Source organism: Macrobrachium nipponense, chromosome 6 (genome assembly GCF_015104395.2).
Source record: "Macrobrachium nipponense isolate FS-2020 chromosome 6, ASM1510439v2, whole genome shotgun sequence".
Classification (NCBI taxonomy): Eukaryota; Metazoa; Arthropoda; class Malacostraca; order Decapoda; family Palaemonidae; genus Macrobrachium; species Macrobrachium nipponense.
Genome location: NC_061108.1, coordinates 29,755,312 through 29,780,311, shown reverse-complemented (window position 1 = coordinate 29,780,311; position 25,000 = coordinate 29,755,312). Strand labels below are relative to the sequence as shown.

General features: G+C 36.7%; 2 protein-coding genes across 9 annotated transcripts in view; one reads left to right on the top strand and one right to left on the bottom strand.

Annotated features, from left to right (window-relative positions):
• The window catches only part of LOC135216055 (glutamate receptor ionotropic, kainate 2-like), a 60,572-nt gene extending 54,355 nt beyond the window's left edge, over positions 1-6,217 (top strand). For all 8 annotated transcript variants that reach the window (XM_064251030.1, XM_064251033.1, XM_064251035.1 and 5 more), the window contains 3 exons: positions 2,934-3,051; positions 4,457-4,607; positions 5,195-6,217. In XM_064251030.1, the coding sequence (XP_064107100.1) occupies positions 2,934-3,051; positions 4,457-4,607; positions 5,195-5,411 (486 nt within the window). In that variant the 3' untranslated portion in view covers positions 5,412-6,217. The remainder of the gene's footprint in view (positions 1-2,933; positions 3,052-4,456; positions 4,608-5,194) is intronic.
• Positions 6,218-9,245: 3,028 nt separating this feature from the next.
• The window catches only part of LOC135216009 (sialin-like), a 21,260-nt gene continuing 5,505 nt past the window's right edge, over positions 9,246-25,000 (bottom strand). Inside the window, exons 5-13 of the mRNA XM_064250928.1 lie at positions 24,169-24,249; positions 22,002-22,157; positions 21,034-21,121; positions 20,001-20,157; positions 19,312-19,534; positions 14,691-14,823; positions 14,023-14,178; positions 11,741-11,826; positions 9,246-9,588 (exon numbers count right to left, since the gene is read on the bottom strand). Of these exons, the coding sequence (XP_064106998.1) occupies positions 9,418-9,588; positions 11,741-11,826; positions 14,023-14,178; positions 14,691-14,823; positions 19,312-19,534; positions 20,001-20,157; positions 21,034-21,121; positions 22,002-22,157; positions 24,169-24,249 (1,251 nt within the window). The 3' untranslated portion in view covers positions 9,246-9,417. The remainder of the gene's footprint in view (positions 9,589-11,740; positions 11,827-14,022; positions 14,179-14,690; positions 14,824-19,311; positions 19,535-20,000; positions 20,158-21,033; positions 21,122-22,001; positions 22,158-24,168; positions 24,250-25,000) is intronic.

Below are 25,000 nucleotides of genomic sequence, written 5' to 3'. Positions count from 1 at the left end.
TACATATATATATATATACACACACACACACACACACACACATATATATTTATATATATATATATATATATATATATATATATATATATACATATATTATATATACTATATAGAGTTATCTCATATGGCCTTAAAAAATCACAGTAGATGCACGTGACTCATAAATAAGCGAATACCACGGGAAAGATAGTCAGGAATCCAAGCGCTTTCGTCTTTATTCAGACATCGTCAAGGAGCTACTGAGTAGCTCCCTTGACGATGTCTGAATAAAGACGAAAGCGCTTGGATTCCTGACTATCATTTCCCGTGGTATTCGCTTATATATATATAGATATATATATATACTATAATAGATATATAGATATATATATATATATATATATATGTAATATATATATATATATATATATATATGATGTCATCAGCTCCCTTCACATAGCTGTTCAAGAGACCAGTCTGTCGAGATGTTGGTCAAAACGTTTTAAGAAGAAATTTAGACATTGTAGTAGACAGCAACATAATTCGTTTTGCTCCTTGACTGGTAGTCGACAGCATTAAAAACTATGCGGTTTCATCAAATGAATTATCTGCAGTTAACGAACTACCGCTTCAAATTCAGTTGGTCACTGAATCCCTTTCTCGCTGATGTTGCGTCGCAACCCATTCCTATATTATGGTAATAGTTTATGGTTGTTTGGGCTAAGGTATGATAAGTCAGGAACAATCAACTGCCCTAGCATCGCCCACTTTGACTGATTGCACCTTCCAAAGGTGAACAGTAGGATCGCCTCATCACTATTGCAAAACAGAAACGGGTATATTTCTCCAGGCTTTTAAGAAAATTAAAGAAGACGAAACAGTGAAAGTGACAAAAGCAGATAAATCTAATGCAGTGGTAATAATGAATAAAAGTGACTATGTAAGTAAAATAATGACATTGCTAAATGATACTGATACTTATACGAAACTGACATCTAACCCTACACAGACAGTGAACTCCCATTTTAATAAACAAATTAAATCCATTTTGAAGGGCTTGGACCATTTAATTAAACAGTTTACACCACAAAGCGCCTCCCTACCTTATATGTATGGTTTAGTCAAGACACATAAAATCAATAACCCTATCAGACCAATCATTAGTTCAGTGGGCTCAGTTGCGTATAATTTATCTAAATGGCTTGTAAAAATTCTTACTCCTTTGGTAGGAAACATTTTTAACACGAATGTTAAAAACAATGTTGATTTTATAAACAAATTGATTAGTTTAAATTTGAATTTTGATTTTAATATGGTTAGTTTTGATGTTGTCTCTTTATTTACAAAAGTGCCTGTAGATGACTTACTTGAATATTTGGAGGATGAATTAGAACGTTATGACATTCCCTTAAGTGTAGCAAACCTCATTAGTCTCATAAGGTTATGTATCAAAGATAGTAAATTTTGTTTTAATGGGGAATTTTTTGTACAAAAGTTTGGCATGGCTATGGGTAATTCCTTATCTCCTGTCCTTAGCAATATTTACGTGGAATTTTTTGAGACAACACTCTTACCAAGAATTTTGCCCCCAAAATTTATATGGTTTAGGTATGTGGATGATATTTCCTGTATTTGGCCAGTTCACGAAAATCTCCAGGAATTCCTTAATAATCTCAATAATTTAGTCCCTTCTATAAAATTTACTGTAGGGGAAGAAAGAAATTGTAATTTGAATTTTCTTGATGTAACTGTCCATAGAGATGATAGAAATTTCACCTTTTCAGTCTTACGGATATCAACTAACATTGCCTCTTGTGTTCATTACTAGTCCAATCACCATCAAAATGTTAAATTCTCTGTTTTTTCTGGGATGTTCCTAAGAGCTTTACGTGTCTGACGCTGAAATTAAAACTATGTATGATATTGCATTGAAACTTAAATACCCAGGGACTTTTGTAGATGTGGCATGGAAAAGAGCTAGAAAAACATTTTATTCAACTAATGACAAACTTGAATTTTGTTAGCATATCATTTTAAAATTACCCTATGATGAAATGTTTTTAGATATTCCTAGAATTTTAAAGCTTTTTAACATAAATGTTGTTTTCAGTAATATTAATGTCAAGAGTTTAGTAAGCAAAAATTCTCCTAAAGATCTTCCAGGCTGCATATATGAAATTCCTTGCAAAAAGTGTGATAAAGTCTGTTACGGACAGACCGGTAAATCTCTTTCACAACGTCTCAAACAGCACCTATATTCTGTGAGAACTGGGCAAATATCGAATGCATTATTCGTACATATGAGAGATTTAGATCATCCTATTACCTGGAGTCAAGCAAGAGCCTTAATCCCATGTAATGACACAGTTAAAAGGAATATCATTGAATCTTGTTTCATCAAGTCAAATAATAGAAATGTTCTAAATTTAAGTCTTGGTTTATTTAAACTTGATGATTTCATAATGAAATAAGTTGTAGATAAATATAAGCAACAAAATTAATATATTCAGTTTTTACATGTTTTGGACTATAAAGATACTTTGTAATTTCGGTTAAGATAAAATCTGTTTAGGTTTGTGACCGTGTGATATCCGATAATCCTGGATTATCTCTTTTAATTTTTACCCTTTTGACAATTAACCATCTGGTATTCTTGATCTTGTTGTGTACCTGAGACCTTTCTCTCCAGTTATATTTCATAAGCTCCTTGACAATGTCTTAAGAAAGACGAAAGCGCTTGGATTTCTGACTATCATTTTCCTGTGGTATTCGCTTATTTATGAAGTCACGTGCATCTACTGTGATTTTTTAAGTATATATATATATATATATATTATATATATATATATATATATATATATATATATATATATATGTGTGTGTGTGTGTGTGTGTGTGTGTGTGTGTGTATGTATATATATATATATATATGCATATATATGATATATTTTCAGGAGTCGGGCAGAGAATCATTCCAGAAGCTGACTGAGAGACTGGAAACTTACGATGCGGAATTCTTGGATTCAGAAGAATTCTTCTATGGTGTTGCTGTTGGAAAATGGGCGTTTGTGGGTAAGTTTTGTCACTAGTGTTGACATACTCCGCGCACTTATCTATCCCGGTCCTACAGAGAAGAAGAAAGAGGAGAAGAAATTGAATCATTATTTACTTATATGAAATCAATTTTCGCGAATAGAGGAAGAAGCCACAGACCTGTTTAGATATACATTTATAGAAAGTGTTTCAGCAATTTAAAGAAGATTGTCTGCTTTGATTAACTACTATTAGTCTAACGAAGTTATTGAGATGGTTAGCCCTGCGCCGTCTGGGAGTTGTATTTGTCGTATTGAGCTAGTACTATCTGATGCTCGAGCATTATGCAGCCGTTTCGTATCGCATTTATGATTAATCAAATGCAAAGTCATTTATGATTAATTAAGTGCTAACTTTATATTTTATAATAATCCCATTACTTATTAGTTTATTTTGCTTCATATAAAACTGTAGGGAAATGCATGAGACGATATAGTGCTGCTAATAAAAAATAATAGTCTCCTATGTTGGTGCACTTCGATTATATACTTATTTTTAGCTGTTAATCGATCACCACTAAGGTGGTTGTCTTTTGTTTTAGACTTTCTGTCTCTCTGTCCCTCTGGTAGAAAGATTATGAGAAATCTAACACTGGTTTTATTTTTTTATATTTATATATTTAATGTATTCTATGAAATTACTTGTTACATGTTGGTGCAGTTCTTGATCTAGATCTGTTAATGTCTCTCTGACTTTGTTTACAATTATTGACAGTGATATTTAATTAAAGAAAATGATAACTTAGAATAGTAAACTGACAAAAATTTTCGACTTTATGGATGAAAGGCAGCCTTTCGAACAGGAGACAAAGTCAGAAAATGACTTACGTTGAAACCCATTTTAACCACAGTAGTAGTAGTCAAACACTGCCACTTACAAATAAATAAAAAAAAAAAGTAGCCAGATGTGAGCGTGAACGCTTTAAGACAGAGCGAGCCTCGATGTCAATGGGAGGGAGATAAGACACGTCGAGAGTGAATTTCTATCACGAAAAACATGTGGCGTCGAGGTGAACAGAGCAGCAGCTAGAAAACATACGACATCTGCAAGAGCGTATGCTCTACTGTTGATTGAACTTGATTCACAATTTCACGGGCTAACTTTTTGACTAATGGGAAACCCAATTGCGCAGTTCTTAAAAAACGTGTTTTTGCGCAGCTTCATGGTTATATATGCCCAGCGTTACTTAATTGTTGACATAAGCAGAAAGGTTCAAACAAAACCATGAATTATTGCTTTTCAAGGGCGACGTGGCGCAAGTTAGCGAGGCAAGAAAGAAATAGCTGAAAAGACCTGACCTAATTTTACCATACCTGACCAGGCCCTTCAGGCCCTGACCCTCGTTACACGTAAGGCTCATAATAAAATGATTCCTTTCCTTCAGATACCCACAGTTCGACCTACGGACGAGCGCTGAATTTCGAGAACCAGAGGTCTCGATGTAAGTTCTTCGTGTCCCGTGAGACCATCATTGGAGGTTTCGACGCCTGGCCCTTCCCGAGGAACTCGCCTGTCCACTCTCAGATTTCGAACAGGTAAAGTCCTGCTTCGACCCTCTGTAGTGTAATGCACGTCAGGTTAGAAAATGTAGATTTTTCTAGGGATAAAGTTCCAAGCGGCTTAATTTGGTGATGGTGAAGATGGGTTGTAGATAAGCCTGCTGGGAGGAGAGACAACTTAGAAAGCGCAATGTTGCGCGCGCAAAAACTCCATCACGAGAGTTCATAAAATGTTCTAAAAAGTCCACAATAATATAAACGTTAAAATTTCGTGTAAAACTTATAAAAACTATACAATAGCTCTCGAATTCTTTTCTGGGATTATCTTCTTCCAAAATGGATTGAAGATGAACCCAGAGAGGGTTCGAAAGCTATTGTATAGTTTTTATAAAGCTTCACGAAATTTTAACGTTCGTATTAGTGTGGACATTTTGGAACACTAGCTGTAATACTAGGAGGATCCATTCATTCCTTCATAGTAATTGAAGTAGTAATTACATTAGTGGCAGTAATTCTAGTATTAATGATAACTAGCACTAGCAGTTGCCGTTGGGAGTGACAGTTATATCTATGTCTAATGACTCTCTCTCTCTCTCTCTCTCTCTCTCTCTCTCTCTCCAAAGGATCAAATGGATGCGTTACTATGGCATCCTAGAGAAAATCAAAAAGCGGTACTACGTCTCCACTTGCGACACATCTAGAAATATTGACGAAGCCTCGAAAATGGGTCTGTTGCAGCTACAAGGGGTGTTCTACGTACTGGCGATAGGATGGACCATCTCAGCGACTTTCTTCTTACTGGAGCTCATTTACTATACCATCAGAAGATGCTTTGAATAACGAGCATTCACTGAGGTTGGGTGTCGATCCGCAGTCCCACGGGCTGGACGAGAAACCAGCGGTCTCCTCCGGCTGTGAGATGAGAAGCAATACTCTGATTCTTTGTCGGCTAAATCGTCACTCACTCGAGGGCTGAGTCGAGCAGGAGGAAATGAATGACGGATTTCAGAAAACATGATATATTTATTTATTTAGAGAGTTGACTGTAAAAGGCTCTTCACCTATAAATCATTTTAGTTCTTCACAGAATGACACAAATGCTTGTGGAAATAAATAGATGGCACAACATTCTTTGTAGGAATGTTATTATAGCCATGACTATCGTACACAAATCATGAATTATGCAGACTATTATTAGAACCTGTTTTTGTGTGTTATGGAAATATGGCACAGTAGCTGAGAGAAAACTACCGACTTCCATTGCCGTCTGATGAATCCGGAAGGACGAGCCGCCCCTTTCATTTCTTGTTCAAGCATAAAGTGATTTGACTGAGTAATGTGCCTTATGATTTAGGGAACACGGAAGATCAAGGAATTCCTTGTCATTTTTAATGGATAGATGAGTATTTATAATAGCCACGATGATCTTTTGATTTACAATTTCCCCACAGTTTTTGTTCATACATTTATCACTGCATTCCTGGAATCCAGATGTGGAACATATGAAGGGAACTTTCCTCCGTACGTTGGTTTAAATCCCACTGTGGGTGAATAGGGTTTCTTCATCTGTTTACTATAATGATTCGAGGCTCGCAGTGATTAGGAAATCGAAAAGCTAAAAGGTCACTGTGACTATAACAATTCGCACAGGCAATATATATATATATATATATATATATATATATATATATATATATATATATATATATATATATATATATATGTATGCATGTATATATTTATGTGTGTATATATATATATATATATATATGTGTGTGTCTGTGTCTGTTGTCTGTGTCTGTGTATGTATGTATGTATGTATGTATGTATATGAAAGAGAGTTTTTGTATGTTTGTTTGCTATAGAAATCCGAACTGCTTGACAGACCCAGACAAGATTTAGCTACAAGAAGATTATAGCTCAAAATCAAAGCCCTACCTCCGTGACAGACATCAAACAAACTAAATGAAATTTTCGCTTTTACCAATTCCGTCAGGTTATCCTTCGGGTGATTTTTGGATCGGTGGTAAGTTTTCACCTGAGTGCTCCAGGTTTTCTTCCATGTGTTGTCAGACATAATTATGATTGATCTGCAATAATAATCCCCTATAACATCAGTTTTTTTAATCATAATTGTATTAGCCCTTCTTAATTGTATTAGCTTTAAAGTCTGATATAGTCCTCACTTCTTCATTGTATTGCTAAATTAAATATATTTGGCTTCGTTACAAACCATATTCCATAGCTATGAAGCAATGAATCCAAACCAGCAGGCTCAAAGACTTTCTCCCTAAACACATGCGCATGTCAGTTGCCTTCTTCGTTCGTGCATGCGTAGTAGATGCTAGCTCAACCCAACATGCAAGATGTACGATGAGAGTATGTCCTTTTTCTTTTTTAGTTCAAATGTGAATTTCCTCATTAATTCCTTCGTTTCTTCTTCGTTTTAAACTTCGGAATTCATTACGGTTTGGAATGAAAATAATGATTGGCATTTTGTCAACATTTTACTACATACCTAAGGCCGGGTATTCACACAAATACGCAGATACACCTGAGTGTGAACGGCAGAAAAACAATATTTTTTATTTATTGTTCTACGAAGGTCCTTTTTATTCTCTTCCGCCGGTTTGGTCAGCTAGTATATATATATATATATATATATATATTTATATATATATATATATATATATATATATATATATATATATATATATATATATATGTGTGTGTGTGTGTGTGTGTGTCTGTGTGTGTTTTATGTATGTATTCAAGTCTGTACGTATGTAGTATTCATTAAGTAATCAAATATTAGGTAAAATTTATTAAAGTAATCAAGAACTTTCCTCATTCTCTGCAGTTCCCAAGATGTTTATTGTGCCTCATATCTCATTCACAAGAAGTTCTAATTCAAGTTCAGGAAACGTTTTCGTTCTTTACTTTGAGCAAAAGAGCCATTTTTTAAAATCTGTTATTGCCAGAAATGAAAATTGACGCCACTTTCCGGTCGTGGCTCCGTTCATTAGCAGAAAGGTGAAAGAATATGGCTTTAGAAGGAAATAGTAGAATAGCAAAGACAGATATTGTAGAGTGAAAAATAACATTTTGACACCCGACGATTTTGGCTCTATAATCAGTAAGACGAAAACTCATTGTTATCAGATCAGAAAAGCAGTCTATCGTAAACTGGAAGGATAAAGGTACACTAGATTTAATACTTTGTATCAGAGAAGGTATCAGAGAAGACCAACTAGACCTCTTGCAGACGTAAAAAACACGCAGGAGGAAAGAGACTGGACCTAACTTTGTAAGATAAGATTTTTTCAAAGAGTAAATGACAGATACAGATATTGGTCTTTTATACATGATTTTGTGCAACACCCATATATCTTTACGTGACAAGTGTTTTTAATATATACAAAAATACTTTTATTTGTTATATTTATTTATTTGTATATGATTATCTATATAATATACATGTGTGTGTCTATGTGCTTGCATATATGTATATATATAATATATATATATATATATATATATAAATATATATATATATACATTAGATATATACATATATATTTATACATATTAACTTTATCACTTACAAAGCTGTGCTATGCATTAATACAATTACTAACAGAACCTCATTAAAACTGGATGGTATTTAGCAGAGATATTCGGGAAAAGTTACAGGCTTTCTAGAACTTGACAATGAGGACTGTTAGTCCTAGAAAGCTTGTAAGTAGTAATTAATATATATATATATATATATATAGTGTGTATATGTATATATATATATAGCTTGATGATAAATAACAGTGCTAAGACCAGGAAGAACATTCTTTAATATTACGAGCTTTCGAGGTTTAAAACCTCATCTTCAGGCTGGAAAAATGATAAGGATGAGAAATCACTAAAAATTACAATAAAATTAATTGTCTTATTAAAAGCCTCAGTAAAAACATAAAATAAAACGAACATCACATACAAACTAAAAATTACGAAAAAACTTAAAACAAACGCAAAACATACAAAAACAGAAATAAAAATGAAAATAATATGAAAGGTAAACAAACTACACTCAAAAATAAAATGGCTAACGACCCACTTTCTGTACCTACTCACCTAGATTTTAGAGTAGTGTCTTTTTGCTCAAATAGACTGGACCTTTTAATTTCAGAGTCGCTGTTTATTAAGAAAATGAAACCGGAATTGAACAACAACTCGTCCGGTATTCAACTAGCTATCATATAGTTTCATAGTAGGTACACAAAGTGGGTCGTTAGCCATTTTATTTTTGAGTGTAGTTTGTTTACCTTTCATATTATTTTCATTTTTATTTCTGTTTTTGTATGTTTTGCGTTTGTTTTAAGTTTTTTCGTAATTTTTAGTTTGTATGTGATGTTCGTTTTATTTTATGTTTTTACTGAAGCTTTTCATCAGACAATTCATTTTAATGTAATTTTTAGTGATTTCTCATCCTTGTCATTTTTTCAGCCTGAAGATGAGGTTTTAAACCTCGAAAGCTCGTTTAATAAAGAATGTTCTTCCTGGTCTTGGCACTGTTATTTATCATCAAGCTAAGATTTCCAAGTAAGCCGCCCAATTACTGAGCTATATATGATATATATATATATATATATATATATATATATATATATATTATATATATATATATATATATCTATATATATATGGATATACATAAGAGATGAACCAAAAGTACAAGTTTGCAAAGACCCTTGTGTATTGTGTGAAGGTGTTAATTGCCCGTTTCATACAGAGCACAGCGCATGGGCCAGTGGCCTGAAAGAATACCACACTCACTGAACTGTATCGACAGTGTTTAAAGACATCGTTCCTCTCGGTGCCGTGACTCTTCGGTGTCAACCTTGGCCTCCGTGCAGTAGTTCCAGGGTTGCACGCTTCCCGAACAAAATATGAAGAAGATGACTTGGGTTACTGTGTACATAGGAACGCAGATCCAAAAGACCTTTTGCCACTGGGCCACCGTTTGCTGTGTGAGGGAAAAGGAAATATTCATAGGCTATAGAACAGTGATTCTTAACCTGGGCGTTCCAGAAGCTTCCAAAGAGGGCGCAAGAAGGGTTGTCAAATGGTGCCTCTTATTTGCCAATATGTGATGTTAATTGAAAAATTGCTAAAAAATATCATGGCTTCCATTCGTTTTCTAATTATTATCTCAAAACAGGCCAATAAAAAAAAATATACGTAAGTCAATTTTAATTTCAAATCTTGTTTATGAATAGTATACGAACGGACAACATATTGTTTATAGTTCATAGCTGGCAAAACTTTTAAGGGTGGGGGTGGGGGTGGGGGCCTGGGATCTATACATAATGCAGAGGCAAAAAAAAACTTTATAAATCACTTCTATAGAGGCAGGTGGATGGATATAGCCTAAACGTAAGGAACTAATGAATTTCTAGTATTTTGAAGGCAGAGGAAAATGTGCAGAAACGCGTGAATAGGCAGATAGTTTCCTTTTTTTTTTCTTTTTTTAAATCTTTACTCAACTGTAGCAGCAATGAGCACGTTAAGAACATGAAGGCCACGGTGGCCTCTTGTAGATGACTCCTCTTTTGGTTAAGTTCACATATTTTATGAAAGAGTATTTGATTGTCGATGCACTGATTATAGGAAATACAAGACATGTAGATATTACACCGTACATTGTCCTTCATATCGTTCAGATCATCTTAAACGAAAGAAGAAAACGATGAAATAATTAAAATTCTTATCGTTTCCTGTCGCGCTGAATTTTACTAATGACTATTAGCATGAGATCAGTTTGGGTACCAATAGAAAAATCTGATACGAAGAAAACGCGATTGGTGTGAGTATTCAAAATAAAAACCTATGGATTAAAGCAAATATACAATTAACATTTTATATACTTGGTCAGTAAAGTAGTATTAGTGTAGTAGTAGTAATCTACATTTGCTACCATAAATGATAAAATGTGTATTTGGGTAAACTGAACCTTTCTATCACAGTCGTCAGTTATCTACATGTACTTGCAAGATTCGGTGCAGATTTAGTTTATTCCTTTCATTTCTAGTCTACGATTTCATGAAAACTGTATTTTTACAAATACATAAAGGCACTTAGATACTTTAAGCAGGAAATAATTATTCACGTCTTAAACACAGTCAGTATATTCAAACGAGCTAAATGATCTGTTAGTCACGACAAAAGCTACAAAACAAGTATTTTTGTTAAATGATTTGGTCACAATTTAGTTCGTAATAAAAGATATCACCTCAGGTGTATTATTGTTGTTGCTTACGAATGGGACAGTGAAATAACTTTTATTATTATTAACCAGACTTAACGTTTTGTTGAAATAAACAGATTAGTAGTAACAGCAATAATTGTAGATTTTGATGACTTAGATAATTATTTGTTCCGCTCATAATATAACTTATTACGCTGAAGGAAAAGAGACATTATAGTTCTGGTATTTATGTCCTCAAATTAAAAGGAGACATCCTGAAGTAACTGCGTTGAGTGATTGAATATTTTATTTTTTTTATGATTACGCATTTATTGCCACACCCGTTATTATTTATATGTCCTGTATTTTTACAAGTGGTTCTCTCTCTCTCTCTCTCTCTCTCTCTCTCTCTCTCTCTCTCTCTCTCTCTCTCTCTCTCTCTCTCTCTCTCTCTCTCTCTTTCTCTCTTACAAATACGTCATATATTTCAATGTTAGGTGAAATAACAGTAGATCTATCAGGCAATGTTCATTTAAAAGTTAAGTGCTATATTTTAACATTGGTTTTCCTCTCTCTCTCTATCTCTCTCTCTCTTCTCTCTCTCGTCTCTCTCTCCTCTCGCTCAATATATGATATATTTATTATATATATATATATAGATATATATTATAATATTATATATATTATATATAATCTTATATCGTATACATAATTATAACATAATATTAATTATTATCCATTTTAATTTCAAGTTAAAACACGTTATCAATCCGGCAATGGTTTCCCTTAAAAGTTATTTTAATACTAGTTCTCTCTCTCTCTATCTCTCTCTCTCTCATATCTACATGGACCTGAGCTCTGTGATGACACTCAGTCTAAAAAAACGATTTAATGAAATTACAAGGAACAAAGAAACGCGTCCCCGTCTTACCTGTCCCTCTGTTAGAACACCTGTGATTACGGGAACGACGAAGGTAACCAGCGTCGATATCTGATTACAAATTCCAAATAATGTTCCTGAAACAATAATAGATTCCTTCAGAACACAATATATATCATAAGCGAAAATTACTGATATCAAGTTAATTGTGCTGCGTGGGGAGGATTCTTTTGATACGTGTTGCTATTTCATAAGCTTCCCAATTCTTTATGTGACCTGCATACATTATATATATATATATATATATATATGCTTGTGTTTGTGTATGTATGTATATATATACATGTGTAAATATGGGCTTTTTATACTTATATATATATATATATATATATACATATATATTATATATATATATATATATATATATATATATATATATATATCACTTGATTCACTCAACAAAATATAAGGGATGCAGAAATGAACGCTGCAATATATTTTACTGTGAAACATTGTACCTAAGTTGCAGTCTTCTTCCCAATAATTTAATCAAAAGAACACAGTGCCTCAGTGGCGTGGCCGGTTTGGTCTTGACCTGCTACCTCGGTGGCAGCGAGTTCGATTCTCGGGCATTCCATTGATGGTCAGAGATGTCTATTTCTGGTGATAGAAGTTCACTCTCGACGTGTTTCGGAAGTCACGTAAAGCATTGGTCCCGTTCCTGAATAACCACTGATTCCATGCAATGTAAAAACACCAAACAAACAAACAAACAACACATCAAGAGAACACACAATTAACAGGGATTCATTTAACTTTCAATGGGTGCCAGGAAATATATAGTGTGTAACTCGTGTTTATGCTAATATTTTGGAGAATGAAAGAAAAAGTAATTTTGAGCACAAAATTTTCTATAAACATATCCATTTTAAGGCTTCATTTGTCGGTTAGGGGAATTTGAAAATAGCCGTTATCAGCATTAAGGTGGCCTCACACTAGGCCTTTTTCTCTGCAGCCGCGAGCCGTTGCTGCCGAAAATGGAAAACCGGGAGCTTTTACCTCAAGATTTTGGCTTCCTGTCTGGACGGGAAGCAGCAAGCAAGAACCGCGAGCGACCGCGTATTGTAAACAAACAAAATGGCTGCTGCTGATAGGACGTACTCTCAGACCTTTGGCTTCTCGTCTCCTGAGCCACTCTCGAACCCACAAACGTTTTTTGTTACTCTTGCATTCACGTAAAATTCCGAGAAAACACATCACTGCAGCACATCTTCCAACAGTCCGACAATTTCTGGGCGCCATGATGATATCAGCTGATCAGTTTTGTTTACTTTTTCCTACTGCTCCTCGAAACCACGAAGTCCTAGTGTGACGATACAGCACTTTTGCTCGCCAGCATCGGCTGGATGCTGGCCAAAACCGCGAGCAAGTAATGACTAGTGTTATACCAGCTTTAGCGCTGCTTTCAATGATGGAGGTCGATAGTGGAGGTCGCTGTTCCTAGGATGTGAGAGGAGAGGGAGTGGGGGTTGCCGGTTAGAAGGAGGATGGAGCAATATGCCGATGTGAATATACCTTCCAATCAATTGTATTAGATTCTGGAGAAAAACAGATGCATGCATCGTTGAATCCTCTTCCCGCCCTATCAGTGGTATCCCTTGGACACTGGTTAAAAGAAAGAAAGCGAAAAGTAAGCTTAACTAAATCTTCCCTCCATTAATGGTAGACTTGCTTATTCATTTCACTTATCAAAGATTTCAAATGTGTTTTCAAAATCTCTATCTCTCCATGTAAAGTATACATCAGAACCAGTCATAGACATAAACCTAGTCATTCCTGATTCAACAATTCTGTGACGAGACAGTAGGACAGACTGCACAAGATTTCAGCATTCACACATGAATGTTTCTCAGCAACGTTTACACTACCTACTTGATATGTAAATCCATACGTTACCACTGTTAGCTAATCGTTTAGATTAGATTACCTGCAAGAAAAAGAATCCTAATTAAAAGACTCATTCCACTTGCCTCATTCACCTCACCCCCCTCCCCCAACACTGCCCAGGCTATGGTGACCTCCCGACCTCCTTTGCGTGAAAGCAGCGCTAATGTTGATGGTTATTTTCAAATTCCCCTAACCGACAAACGAAGCCTTAAAATGCATGTGTTTACCGAACATTTTCTGCTCAAAATTACTTTTTCTTTCATTTCCCAAAATATTTGCATAAACTCGTGTTACACCCTGTATATCATTAACAACTTACATAAGACATGGACGATTTTCTCTTTCAAAATGTTACAGTGAATGAGATCTTTGTCCAGGAAACATACCGGAGTAATTAGGCGAAATGTCTGTGTGATTAACCATGACGCTGGCGGTAACAGCTCCGTTCATGAATAGACCGACGCAGAACATGGCCACAATGGCCTTCCAGTTGCACCCTGCATAAGCCACACCTATCAGCATGAGTGCTGGACCCCACATGCCTGCAGGTGGTAAAATTCAAAAGAAATCTTAAGTCTCTCCTCTCTCTCTTTGTTTGTTTGTGGAAAGCAGAAACTAGTCTCGTCATCTTGCACTTGAACCCTTTACTTGCACTCCAATTTTTCTTGGGATCAAAACAGCATTTAACAATGACCTAAGAAAAATTAAACTCGTAATAATACTCTAAATTTGAAGATACTTCGTAGATAAATACACTTTGCAAGTAAATTCAAGTAAATATAGTCCAGATGAAAAGCCATTGGCAACACAGTGGCACTTTTTAGTTTTCACGTTCTTCTGTGACTGTTGATAGGCCCATTCATGATCCTTACGGCTTGTCCCTGTCCCATATTATGATTGTTTACTGTAGATTGTTGAAATTTTAATGATGATTATAAGCTGCATTCTTGTATAGCAATTATAATAATGATTAGTGTCGCGTTCAAGAAGTCATCATTTAGGTGTGCTAAATATCCGTAGCTGTAGCTGAAATGAAGAGTCAAACCATACTCACAAATGGTACTAAATATTCTCCTTGTTGTGCGAATGGAAAGGTACTTTCGGCTGAGCAACCAGTCGGCCAAAGTGCTCATTAAGATAGACCCAATATACCTGGTAGCAAAGGGAAGTGCTGAAAGGGCTCCATTCTGTAGGAGATAGAAAAATAAAACTTCTGGTTAATTTTGTTTAGTGTTTTACCCAGCCGGATATTAAGATACGAAGATTTCACTTCCCACTTAGTAAATCTGGTTGGAGGTAAAACGCAGTTTTTTTGAGTATTCAAGAATTATGGTAGGGGTCTATATATTTCTAGATTAATTTCTGGAGTTGCAAATACCATGATATGTGAACAGAACACGGTACCCTTAAAAGGAGGGGGGGTGGGGGGAGAGAGAGAGAAAGAGACCGTGTAATGCTGCAGAAAGAAACAGGGTCGAGAAGTGGGTTCGAAAACAACGAATTTTCTTAGATTCAGTCCTGTCGAGAAGGCAGAAAAGCGGGTTTAATCAGCCTAGTGTGAGTGCAGTCCTCTAAACAGGAGATTACTGATTACAATATTAAACTTCAATAACGAGTACGAAGAAAAAAATCAGCAATGCTATTTTCACAATACAGCATTTTTTGTTATCACTCCGAAATAAATTTGAAACAATTCGACCAACGAAAATAATGTTAAGATAAACAGATTCAGTTGAGTTTTCAGAATAAATAGTTGAAGAATTTAATAAGAAAGAGATAGAGAAATAGGTATTGTTTTTTTTTAGAGGTGTTGAATTGGACTAAATTGTGGGCCTTCACTAAGATAAGCTCACAAGATCAGAATTGAAAGACGAAGTAGTGGAATCAAGATAATGGGAAGTCAACGCTGGAGAGCTAGGAGGAAAAGGATGAAGATGTGTGGATGGTTTAATCGTCAACAAAAGCATGAATAACAGAGGAGGTAGGTTGCTGAAGATCACCAATAAAGAGAAAAGAGTAGGTTGGAGAACAGAGTAGGTGAAAGAGCAGGACCTCAGGAACAGATGTTGCCTCGTTCAGCAACAGATATAGAGTCGTTAGTAAAAGGCTGGAAATACGCAGCCAGAGAGAAAGGGGAAAGCCGTGGCAGACAGTTTCCCTAACAAAGCCTTTGCCAAGCTCCCAAGCACCTTAGAGATTTCAAGAGAGACAATAGATGACTCTCCCAAACAATATGAAATCTGATGGACAGCATTTCTGGTGAAAGATGGGATCAGGATACAAAGTTTTAAAGACTACTTTTTATTACTTTAATAAGCGTTAAAGTTAAAGCTGTTGGACTTAAACTAAAAGGATCAAAATGGTCACCTAACTCAAGGACATAGCAAATCAAAGCTTCATTGAGCAGGATTTCACAGTTGGATCAGTGACAACAAGGCATAGGGGCCAGTTTGCTTGAAAACTCCTGGTGGAACCTTGCATGAAGACGATCCAGATAGATGCTTCCCTGATTTATATCAATGAGTGAGCCCAGAAGGCTTTGCAAGCAGAGAAATATGTCAAAAATAGAAGGGCTATGTGAGAGTAGGGCTTCCAAAGCTGCATGTTTCTCTAGGATGTTTAAAATGCAAGTAAGGCAATAGCTGATAACGGCATCAGGTTTTTACATATACTAGCTGACCAACCCAGAGCTGCCCGAGGTAACTCTGAATGGCAACGGATCAATTCTCTGCCTCTCTCTCTTTCTCTCCAACCTTCTCTGTTTCTTGCCCTCTTCCTTCTTCCTAACACCCCCTCTACTCTCTCTCTCAACTCTCCTCTCACTCCACCTCTCCCTCTCACTCTCTCTCGCCAACCTTCTCTGTTCTTGCCCTTTCCTTCTTCCTAACCCCCTAATCTCTACTTCTTCCACCTTCATTCCCTCCCTCCACTCATCTCTCTCTGTCTCACCCTGCCCAACCCTGACCCCCTTTGGTGCCATTGATGTCTTACCCCCATAGTATTCGATAGTAAGTCATATTTAGTCCGTATACTGAAAATCGAAAGTCATATTATTTACTATGTATACCAAAAATTAGGTATCATAAATTCGTAACGTTATTAATTCTACAGGCTGAACCAGCCCCGTTTCAGGGAAGGTTTTCCTCCTCCTCCAGCACCTTTTGTGCCTTTTGTTGCTTGAAACCCCATTATAAACCCCATTATAAGCCAAGTTTCATGTCCATCGGACCAGCCGTTTGGCCGTGATTGAATAACAGATGGATGGACAAACATAACGCCCATTATAGTAAGATTGCGACATAAAGTTTTCATCTTAACATTATTTATATATATATATATATATATATATATATATATATATAATATATATATATATATATATATATATATATATATATATATATATATATTTGTCTATCACAGTCATCTTATTCCATTGGGTGGTTTTTATAGTGTGGGGTTCCAGGTTGCACCCTGCCTCCTTGACAGTCCATCACTTTTCTTACTATGTGCACTGCTTCTAGTAGCACACTTTCTACATGAGTCCTGGAGCTATATAGCTACTTCAGCATCTACTTTTTACAGGTTCCTTTTCAGGGATCTTGGGATGTTCAGTTGTTACAATTTCCACTGGCATATCCCATATGCTTCTTATTTCTATTATCAGGTCTTGATACTTATCAATTTTTTCTCTTTCTTTCTCATCTACTCTAGTGTCCCATGGTGTTGTGATATCAGTGAGTGATACTTTCCTTTTGAATTTGTCAATTAACGTCACATCACGTCTGGTATCACCCTATCTGTTCTGATACCATAGTGTCAGAGGATCTATGCTTGATCATCTCTTGTCACTCACTCAGGTTGGTGTTCGTACCACTTATTTCTGCAAGCTAGGTGGTGCCTTGCACAGGTTCAAGTGGAAGGCTTTTGCTACTGAGTCATACATCTTTTTCTACTGGTTCTGTACAAGTGCTGGACATTCGCTTGCATGTGGTTTATGGTCTCGTTTTTCACATTGCACTTCCTTCATATGGGTGACATGTTATTCCCATCTATCGTTCTTTGAGCATATCTGGTTCTTAGGGCCTGATCTTTTGCCGCTATTAGCATTCCTTCTGTTTCCTTCTTCAGTTCTCCCCCTGTAGACATTGCCATTATGTTTCATCGTTGGCCAGTTCTCTAGTCTGCCTCGTGTATTGTCCATGCATTGGTTTGCTGTGCCATTCCTCCATTCCGTTTGACTTTCCCCTGTCTCTATATATTTCTGGGTCTTTGTCTACTTTTATCAGTCCTTCTTCCTATGCACTCCTTAGCCATTTGTCTTCACTGGTTTTCAGATATTGCCCCAGTGCTCTGCTCTCAGTGTTGATGTAGTCCTCTATGCTGGGTAGTCCTCTCCCTTCTTCCTTTCGTGTTATGTATAGTCTGTCTGTTTTTGCTCTTGGGTGCAGTGTTTTGTGTATTGCCATGTGTTTCCTAGTTTCTTGTCTATGCTATGGAGTTCATCCTTCGTCCACTCCTCTACTGCACTGTATCTGATTACTGGTACTGCCCGTGTGATTATGGCTTTCAGCATATTTCCGGTGTTGAGTTTTGACTCATTGTCACCTTGTCTCTGCATATATTCTTTCTTGGTCGTGTCCTTCATCTCTTGGTGTCTTATATTTTTTCCTTCTATCATTCCCAGGTATTTGTATCCTGTCTCACCCATGTTTGATGTTATTCCCATCTGGTAGCTTTATCCCTTCAGTCCTTGTCACTTTGCCTTTTTGTATGATGCCCCCAGACACAATCTTTACAGTCTGGATTAGGGTATCTTTTTCCTTGATGCTCTTACCTTACAGCTTTATGTCGTCCATGAACATCAGATGGTTAATTCTGTTGCCTCCTTTCTTGAGTTGGTACCCAGCATCCATCTTTTGCAGTACTTTTGTAATGGGAAGCATGGCTACTACAAAGATTAGTGGGAACAGTGAGTCATCTTGAAAGATCCCTCTCCTGATATTAACCTCAGCTAGTCTTATCGCAGAGCTTATGAGTATTGTATTCCAGTTGCGCATTGTATTTTTTATGAAGTTGATGGTTTGTTCCTCTGCCCTATATATTTTCAGGCATTCTGTTAGCCACGTGTGTGGTATCATGTCGAAGGTGTTCTTGTTACTGTCCTTCATTTCCATTTTGTCTATCAGGAGCTGGTCTTTTGAGCCCTTACACTCCTTCTGCAGCCTTTCTGTTTGTGGGGGATGGTGTTTGTATCCTCATCCTCTAGGTAGTTGTATAGTCTTTCACTGATGATACCTGTTAGTAACTTCCACATTATTGGTAGGCAGGTGATAGGCCTGTAGTTACTTGCTATATTTCCATTGTTCTTGTCTTTCTGTACTAAGGATGTCCTTTCTGTATTTGGGCGCATAGTGATAACTGTATGGCGTTCACATAGAAAGACTTGAAAGATTACAAAAATCACTCAGCATGAAAATGAACAGAGAATGACAGTAGTACTCGTATGATTTACCTATAACAATAAAAGTTGAATTGCTTCATGAGGAGTTGGGAAGATTATGAACTAACTTAGGTTACTCTGGACAGTTTTGAATTGGCCTGTCTTTCTATCATTCCAAAATAAAAAAACAAATAAAAAAAATCTGAATACCTCCAAAAATCAAATAACTCACAGACTTAATAGAGAATCCCAGTATGTTACTCATATAGGTTGGAAGCTGCGCATAGAACAGCGTTATCCCCCATTTGTTACCGATGTCACCCATTATGAGGGCCATCATGGGTGGACTGGTGAAGATGGCCCTCCAAGGGACGGCGCCGGACTGGGTCCTGTTGGCGGTTGTCCCCGATTCCCTCACTGCAGTCTCGATGTACTCAAGTTCCTTCCGACTGATTCTGCCGTAGGGACACGTCATAGAAGGAGGAATATATTAGGAATTTATTGACGCCTTATGCATTCATTCCTTATGTAAGGACAAACGCATGTACTTCATTTCATTTTACTTTGCCCAGTTTCCAATATCAAGCATTAACTATACACAAATTTAATGGTGGGATTAGAACAGTAACTGTTATAAGTAAAATCTATAAAAAAAACATTAAAAAGGCAGATCACATAACATTTTGAAAATAATAAACGATGTTCAAGAACCTACGTGCATGAACACACGAAAAAACCAGTAGTTGATAACTTCAAGTATTCTTAAATCATTTAGAAATGAGGAAGTATTCCTTAGAAGTTAAGCTAATAGCTATGAATCAAATTGCCTGCAAATCGGAGTTGAGAGCATCAAATGTTTAGTTTGTAATAAAGCATTTGAAAGACTGATTTTTTGCAGAAAAAAAGAGAAACCAGCTATACCTTGGGTGCTCATTTGGGGAGTTGTACATGAAGTTAAGCCAAAAGAGGCCCCAAATAATGGACAAGGACCCAGTGATGTAAAAAGCGGCAGGCCAGCCATGAGCATCGATGATTAAACCACATAAGGGCAACGTGATGGCTGTACTCAGGGTGTTTCCTAAGTGAATATAACAGAATTAGTCATGTTTGAACTTTTCTTCCTCATTCGTTTTAACACTAAGTCATTACGTTCAATTTGAAATATTCTACGTGAATCTTTTAATGGCTTACAATCAGAGACAGGCTGCTTAGTCCTAAGTCAGATGTGACCAGGAATTTGATAGAGAAAATGAACCTTAAAGACTTGGAAATTGTTTTACATTGAATATATTCGTGACAACTGAAGAGCAGAAATATATATCTGATAAGGAGATAAAAAAATAATTATCGTCATGACGGTGAAAGATATTCTTGTATGAAAATAATTAAACCTTTAAACAGCTTCACCTAAATCTCAGTAAAATGCAGCACCATCATAATGAAATCTCATACTTCTGATGAACCAGATCACTCTGAAACAAATTTATTTCCATCCTTTACATGCAGGTCCTATCAAAATATACATTCACTTAAGGCAAATTGAGCTCAGAGAGGTGGACTTCATTTCTACCTTCTGTGTCTAAAACCCCTTTCTCAAGGTCGAGCTTTGCCTAACGAACTTTGTTCTATATGACGTCAGAAGCGGGAGAATTCAGAACCTTAACTGCTGTTTCACCACTTCTGATGTCACATCGAACTGGGTTCGTCGAGCAAAGTTCGACCATGTGGACGGACCTTAAGGAGAATCATGAATTAGAGGACAATGCAAGAAAGGTATCAATTAGCACTACCCGTATTACAAAAAATCTTGATTTGGAAGAGGTCTTAGCCTTTGAGAGCTAAGTAATTCATAGGTCAGTGGATAAGGCTTCAAGTGAAGAGGATTGTTTTCGAGTTATAATGAAGCGTTGTAAAACAAACGCTTCCAATAAACATTAGGGAACGACTTTCTTACCGAAATAAACGGTTCCAATGAACCTCGGCCTCTCTAATGGTGGGATCCACCTTGTAATGCAGGCATGCATGGCTGGCCACGATCCTCCCTGTTGAGAAAGAACAATTTTTAGTGATAAATCATAACATTAACTACAAAAATGTTTTTTGTATACGAGTGATTTCTTGAAAATTAAATATGACTGTTAATCTGAAGGTATCTCAGAGCTGTTGTCCCATCCTGAAATCTTCCCCTAGGAGATGGTGCTATCATTGCACCATACATGGTGCTCTTGAAGCATTTATGAAAGGTGGTTGCACGTCCCTTCAACTCCTTACTGAAACCACATTTTAGTCTTTCACTTTACCCCCATTCTGTTTCCTCTCTATTCTTGCTGTCCAACGTCTGTCAATATTACTTCCTAATGTATCCGGGGATTTTCTTACCACCTTTAGATCTTTGTACTTCATCGTCTCTTACCCGGATCTCTTCATCATATCCGACCATCCAACTCCCTCTTTCATGTCTACAGCTTAGAATGGTTGAAACTTCCCCAGTTCTTGGCTTGACTGCCTAAACCTAATAAATTCTAATCAAACCAAACCCTCCTGAAATCGTTAAGTATACCTTAGTTTAACCAGACCTCTAAGCTGATCAACAGCTTTCCTAGGGCTGCCCGGAAGAATTAGATATTTTTTACGTGGCTAGGAACCAACTGGTTACTTAGCAACGGGACCTACAGCTCATTGTGGGATCCAAACCACATTATATTGAAAAATGAATTGCTAATCACCAAAAACAAATTCCTCTGGTTCCACGTTGGCAGAGCAGAAAATCGAACTTCGTGCTGCCAAATCGTAACCCACTCGTCCAACGAGTAACTTCTGAAATCGTAATTTACAATTTCAAATCAAGCTTCTTACATCATATTTTCGCCGCTGGCAAGCCAATTTTTATCTAGAGAAGAAAAAAAAAAAAAAAAAACTTACTTGCACGGCTCCCTGGAAGATCCTCAGGGCGATGAATAAACTGTAATGCACTCGTGCGCAGAGCGGCGACAGGAGGGCGCAGAAGCCCCCCGCCATCACCGTGATTCCGAAGAGCCATTTCGAACCGTAGTTTTCGGCCAAGCGACCTCCTATGACCTGAACATGGGGGGAGAAATATATGTTGTTGAATGTGGATGAGGTGGGTAGTTACAAAGAATGTATATGATTGGCCTTTGTATTTTCTTTGAAGGTTATAGTAATGGGAAAATAGTTAAATATATTCTTATATGAGAAATTATTTGATCAAGTTCTAATTAATCGCAAGGTTTACGATGGATTTGTTTTTATTTCATTTAATTATAATAAAGTGTAAGAATAGTTAACTGTTATCAATGAAATAGCAAACAAATGATAAGCTATAGACTAAGGGTGAGGCCACACCGGACGCGGAGAGCATAGAGGTTGCAGGGAAGAGGTTCCCTCGGCAGTTCGAAACATTGGGGCCAAGCGGTGTAACGTTTCAAAATACCGCAGCGGTTCCCGGCGTCTTCACCTGAAATAACGCCATTTTCTATATGATTATGAGCTATGTTTCTTGAATGGTTACTTCTCTTTATTATCATATTGATAACTATGTTGTGAAGTCAGTTCCCTTATTAAGGAACTATCATTTTTAACCTAGAAATTATTTAAAGCATATTATCATTGCTTAGTAACTGATATTAGCATAGAAACTTTAATGTATTAAGCGACTACATTTATTATGTATTCAGAAACAATGTCGGGTTAATTATTCCATATCTGTAATGCATACTTAAATTAGCAGTTATTTCAACACCTATCATTTTTGTACTTTCAGACTGCGTTCATTGTTGTTCTCAATAAAGAGTCAAGCAAATAGACCGACTTCTTATATGTACGCAGTCTGGGGAATCCTTAACTACGTCGATTGTCTAAATGCTTTCCCTGGGGATGAGTTCATTACTGAATTTAAAGTGAATATATTAAAAGGACCACAATACATAAATAGACCCTCCAACTTGACATGGTCACTAACGTGCAGATGAACAGACAATCAGTTGCCGAAGTGTCACCTGTTCAGTGGGTCTTGTATAGCGGTAGTGGCTACAGAAGAATCAATTAATTGGGGAGGTGTTTCCGAGGAGGGCTTTGTGGGATCCCCGTGATCCACTCCATAAAATTTCATTTTTTTTAAATGGAAGAAGTAGAATAGAACGAGTGGCCCTCAAATGTGGCCATTGGTTTCGTGCATTCGAGTCCCAATCTCTATGTAAACTTAAAGGAGCCAGCTATTATGCACTCAGCCACTCTCAAATAAGCCTTGTCCAGCTGCATAGACTTGATAACTATACGAATTCTCAGTGCACCAGCATCACTGATTTATGAAATATTCGTGGTACTTTGTACTTTCTTCATTAATGTTAACAATGAATGTACAAGCAAAACTGATTTTTCCTAGTGTTATTTTCTTTCATGTAAAGTTTACCCTTGAACTACTTTTTTTAAAATACCGGTAAATCGTTTTACTTCAACATAATGCAGCCAATTATTAATTTAGTTTTATATAACTTGCAATTAATTCTGGTCCTTTTGTTTTTCTAAGTATCTTTAAGGAAGTAACCGTATATGCAGTTAGTTTTGCAATAATAAAAAATTAAAATCCATATTTTCTTTTCACTTCCCTTAAAGTAATAACTGTAAGGGAAGTAAAAAGAAAATATGGATTTTAACCATTTATTATCACAACATTTTCTGCCAATAAGGTTAATACTTCCTGAGAGATACTTCGGGAGAGATGGGTTGTCTACGGTTCGTCGTTTGTTTTGTGAGACTGACTTCTGCTATTGCAAGCAAAGAATCAAAGGACCGTTGGGTCATACGTAGTCTATCGTCAAGTTTAACACTTAGGTTTTCTATTAAAGGCAATTTCTTACCCAAACGTGACAATGACTTGTTTGCACAGAAGTATATCTTTGACCTCGTGGGACGGTGCCTGCACCTCGACGCTTCCTGCCTCCGGTGTGGCCTTACCCTTAGTTGATTTACCTTAGACAAGGGATTAATGATAGGAGATAATAGGGTATTTACCTTGACAGAAGAAGAGATGAGGAGAATAAAATCGATTTAGTCTTATTCAGGAACTTACTTGCGTCATGGCATACCCGTAGAAGAAACTCCCGAGAACAAGGCCTTGTGTCGTTGGGTCCCATTCAAAGACGTCCTCCTGCTGTGGGAGAAACGTTGCTGTAGTATATTTTAAAATTAAACTAATCGCAGATTCTGGAAAAAAATATTAGGTCTTCCTTCGTCATTAAGATTAGTAGCTATCTCTTCGTTTAGCGTTTATATTACTTCTGGCCCATGAAATCTTCATCCCTGTGTCATTAGAAGAAAGCTCATTTCATTAGATGAAAATGTAGAGAAGTGCTTCACCAGAGTGGACTGACATCGTCTTATTCTCTGAATGCAATATTTTGGGTACTTTTCCGCAGCTAGAGAAGCCCTCTTCATCGCAGACGATATCTGAACAGCTCTCAGGCCACCACTACTCGTATTTCAACACTGGAAATCTCTATTACTCTGAAACACGCTTGGTGACTTAGGAATTCTCCTCCCCCTTTGGTTTTCACTGAATTTTACATTATCCCGTACTTCAAGAATCGAGTCTATCCTTTCCTTCGAGACAGAGAAGGACATTGATCACACTCCTCGTATCTATAAAAAAGAAATTTTAGCCATATAAAGTTGTTTATGGTCAAGCTCGAGGACCATATGGTAACACTCGCGCATAAATCCCACCCCACCCCACCCCTAGGTGGTACTGTTGTGTTCCATGGGCCGTTTTCACCCGTAGGAGGACTGTTGGAATGTCCTTGTGGTGCCATTACCCTCTCGAACATCATTCCTTCATCCTATCTGACTTGGGCGACCTCAGGTAGTGCGTGCCGCGCGATTATAGAAACTTTGGCCTCTATATT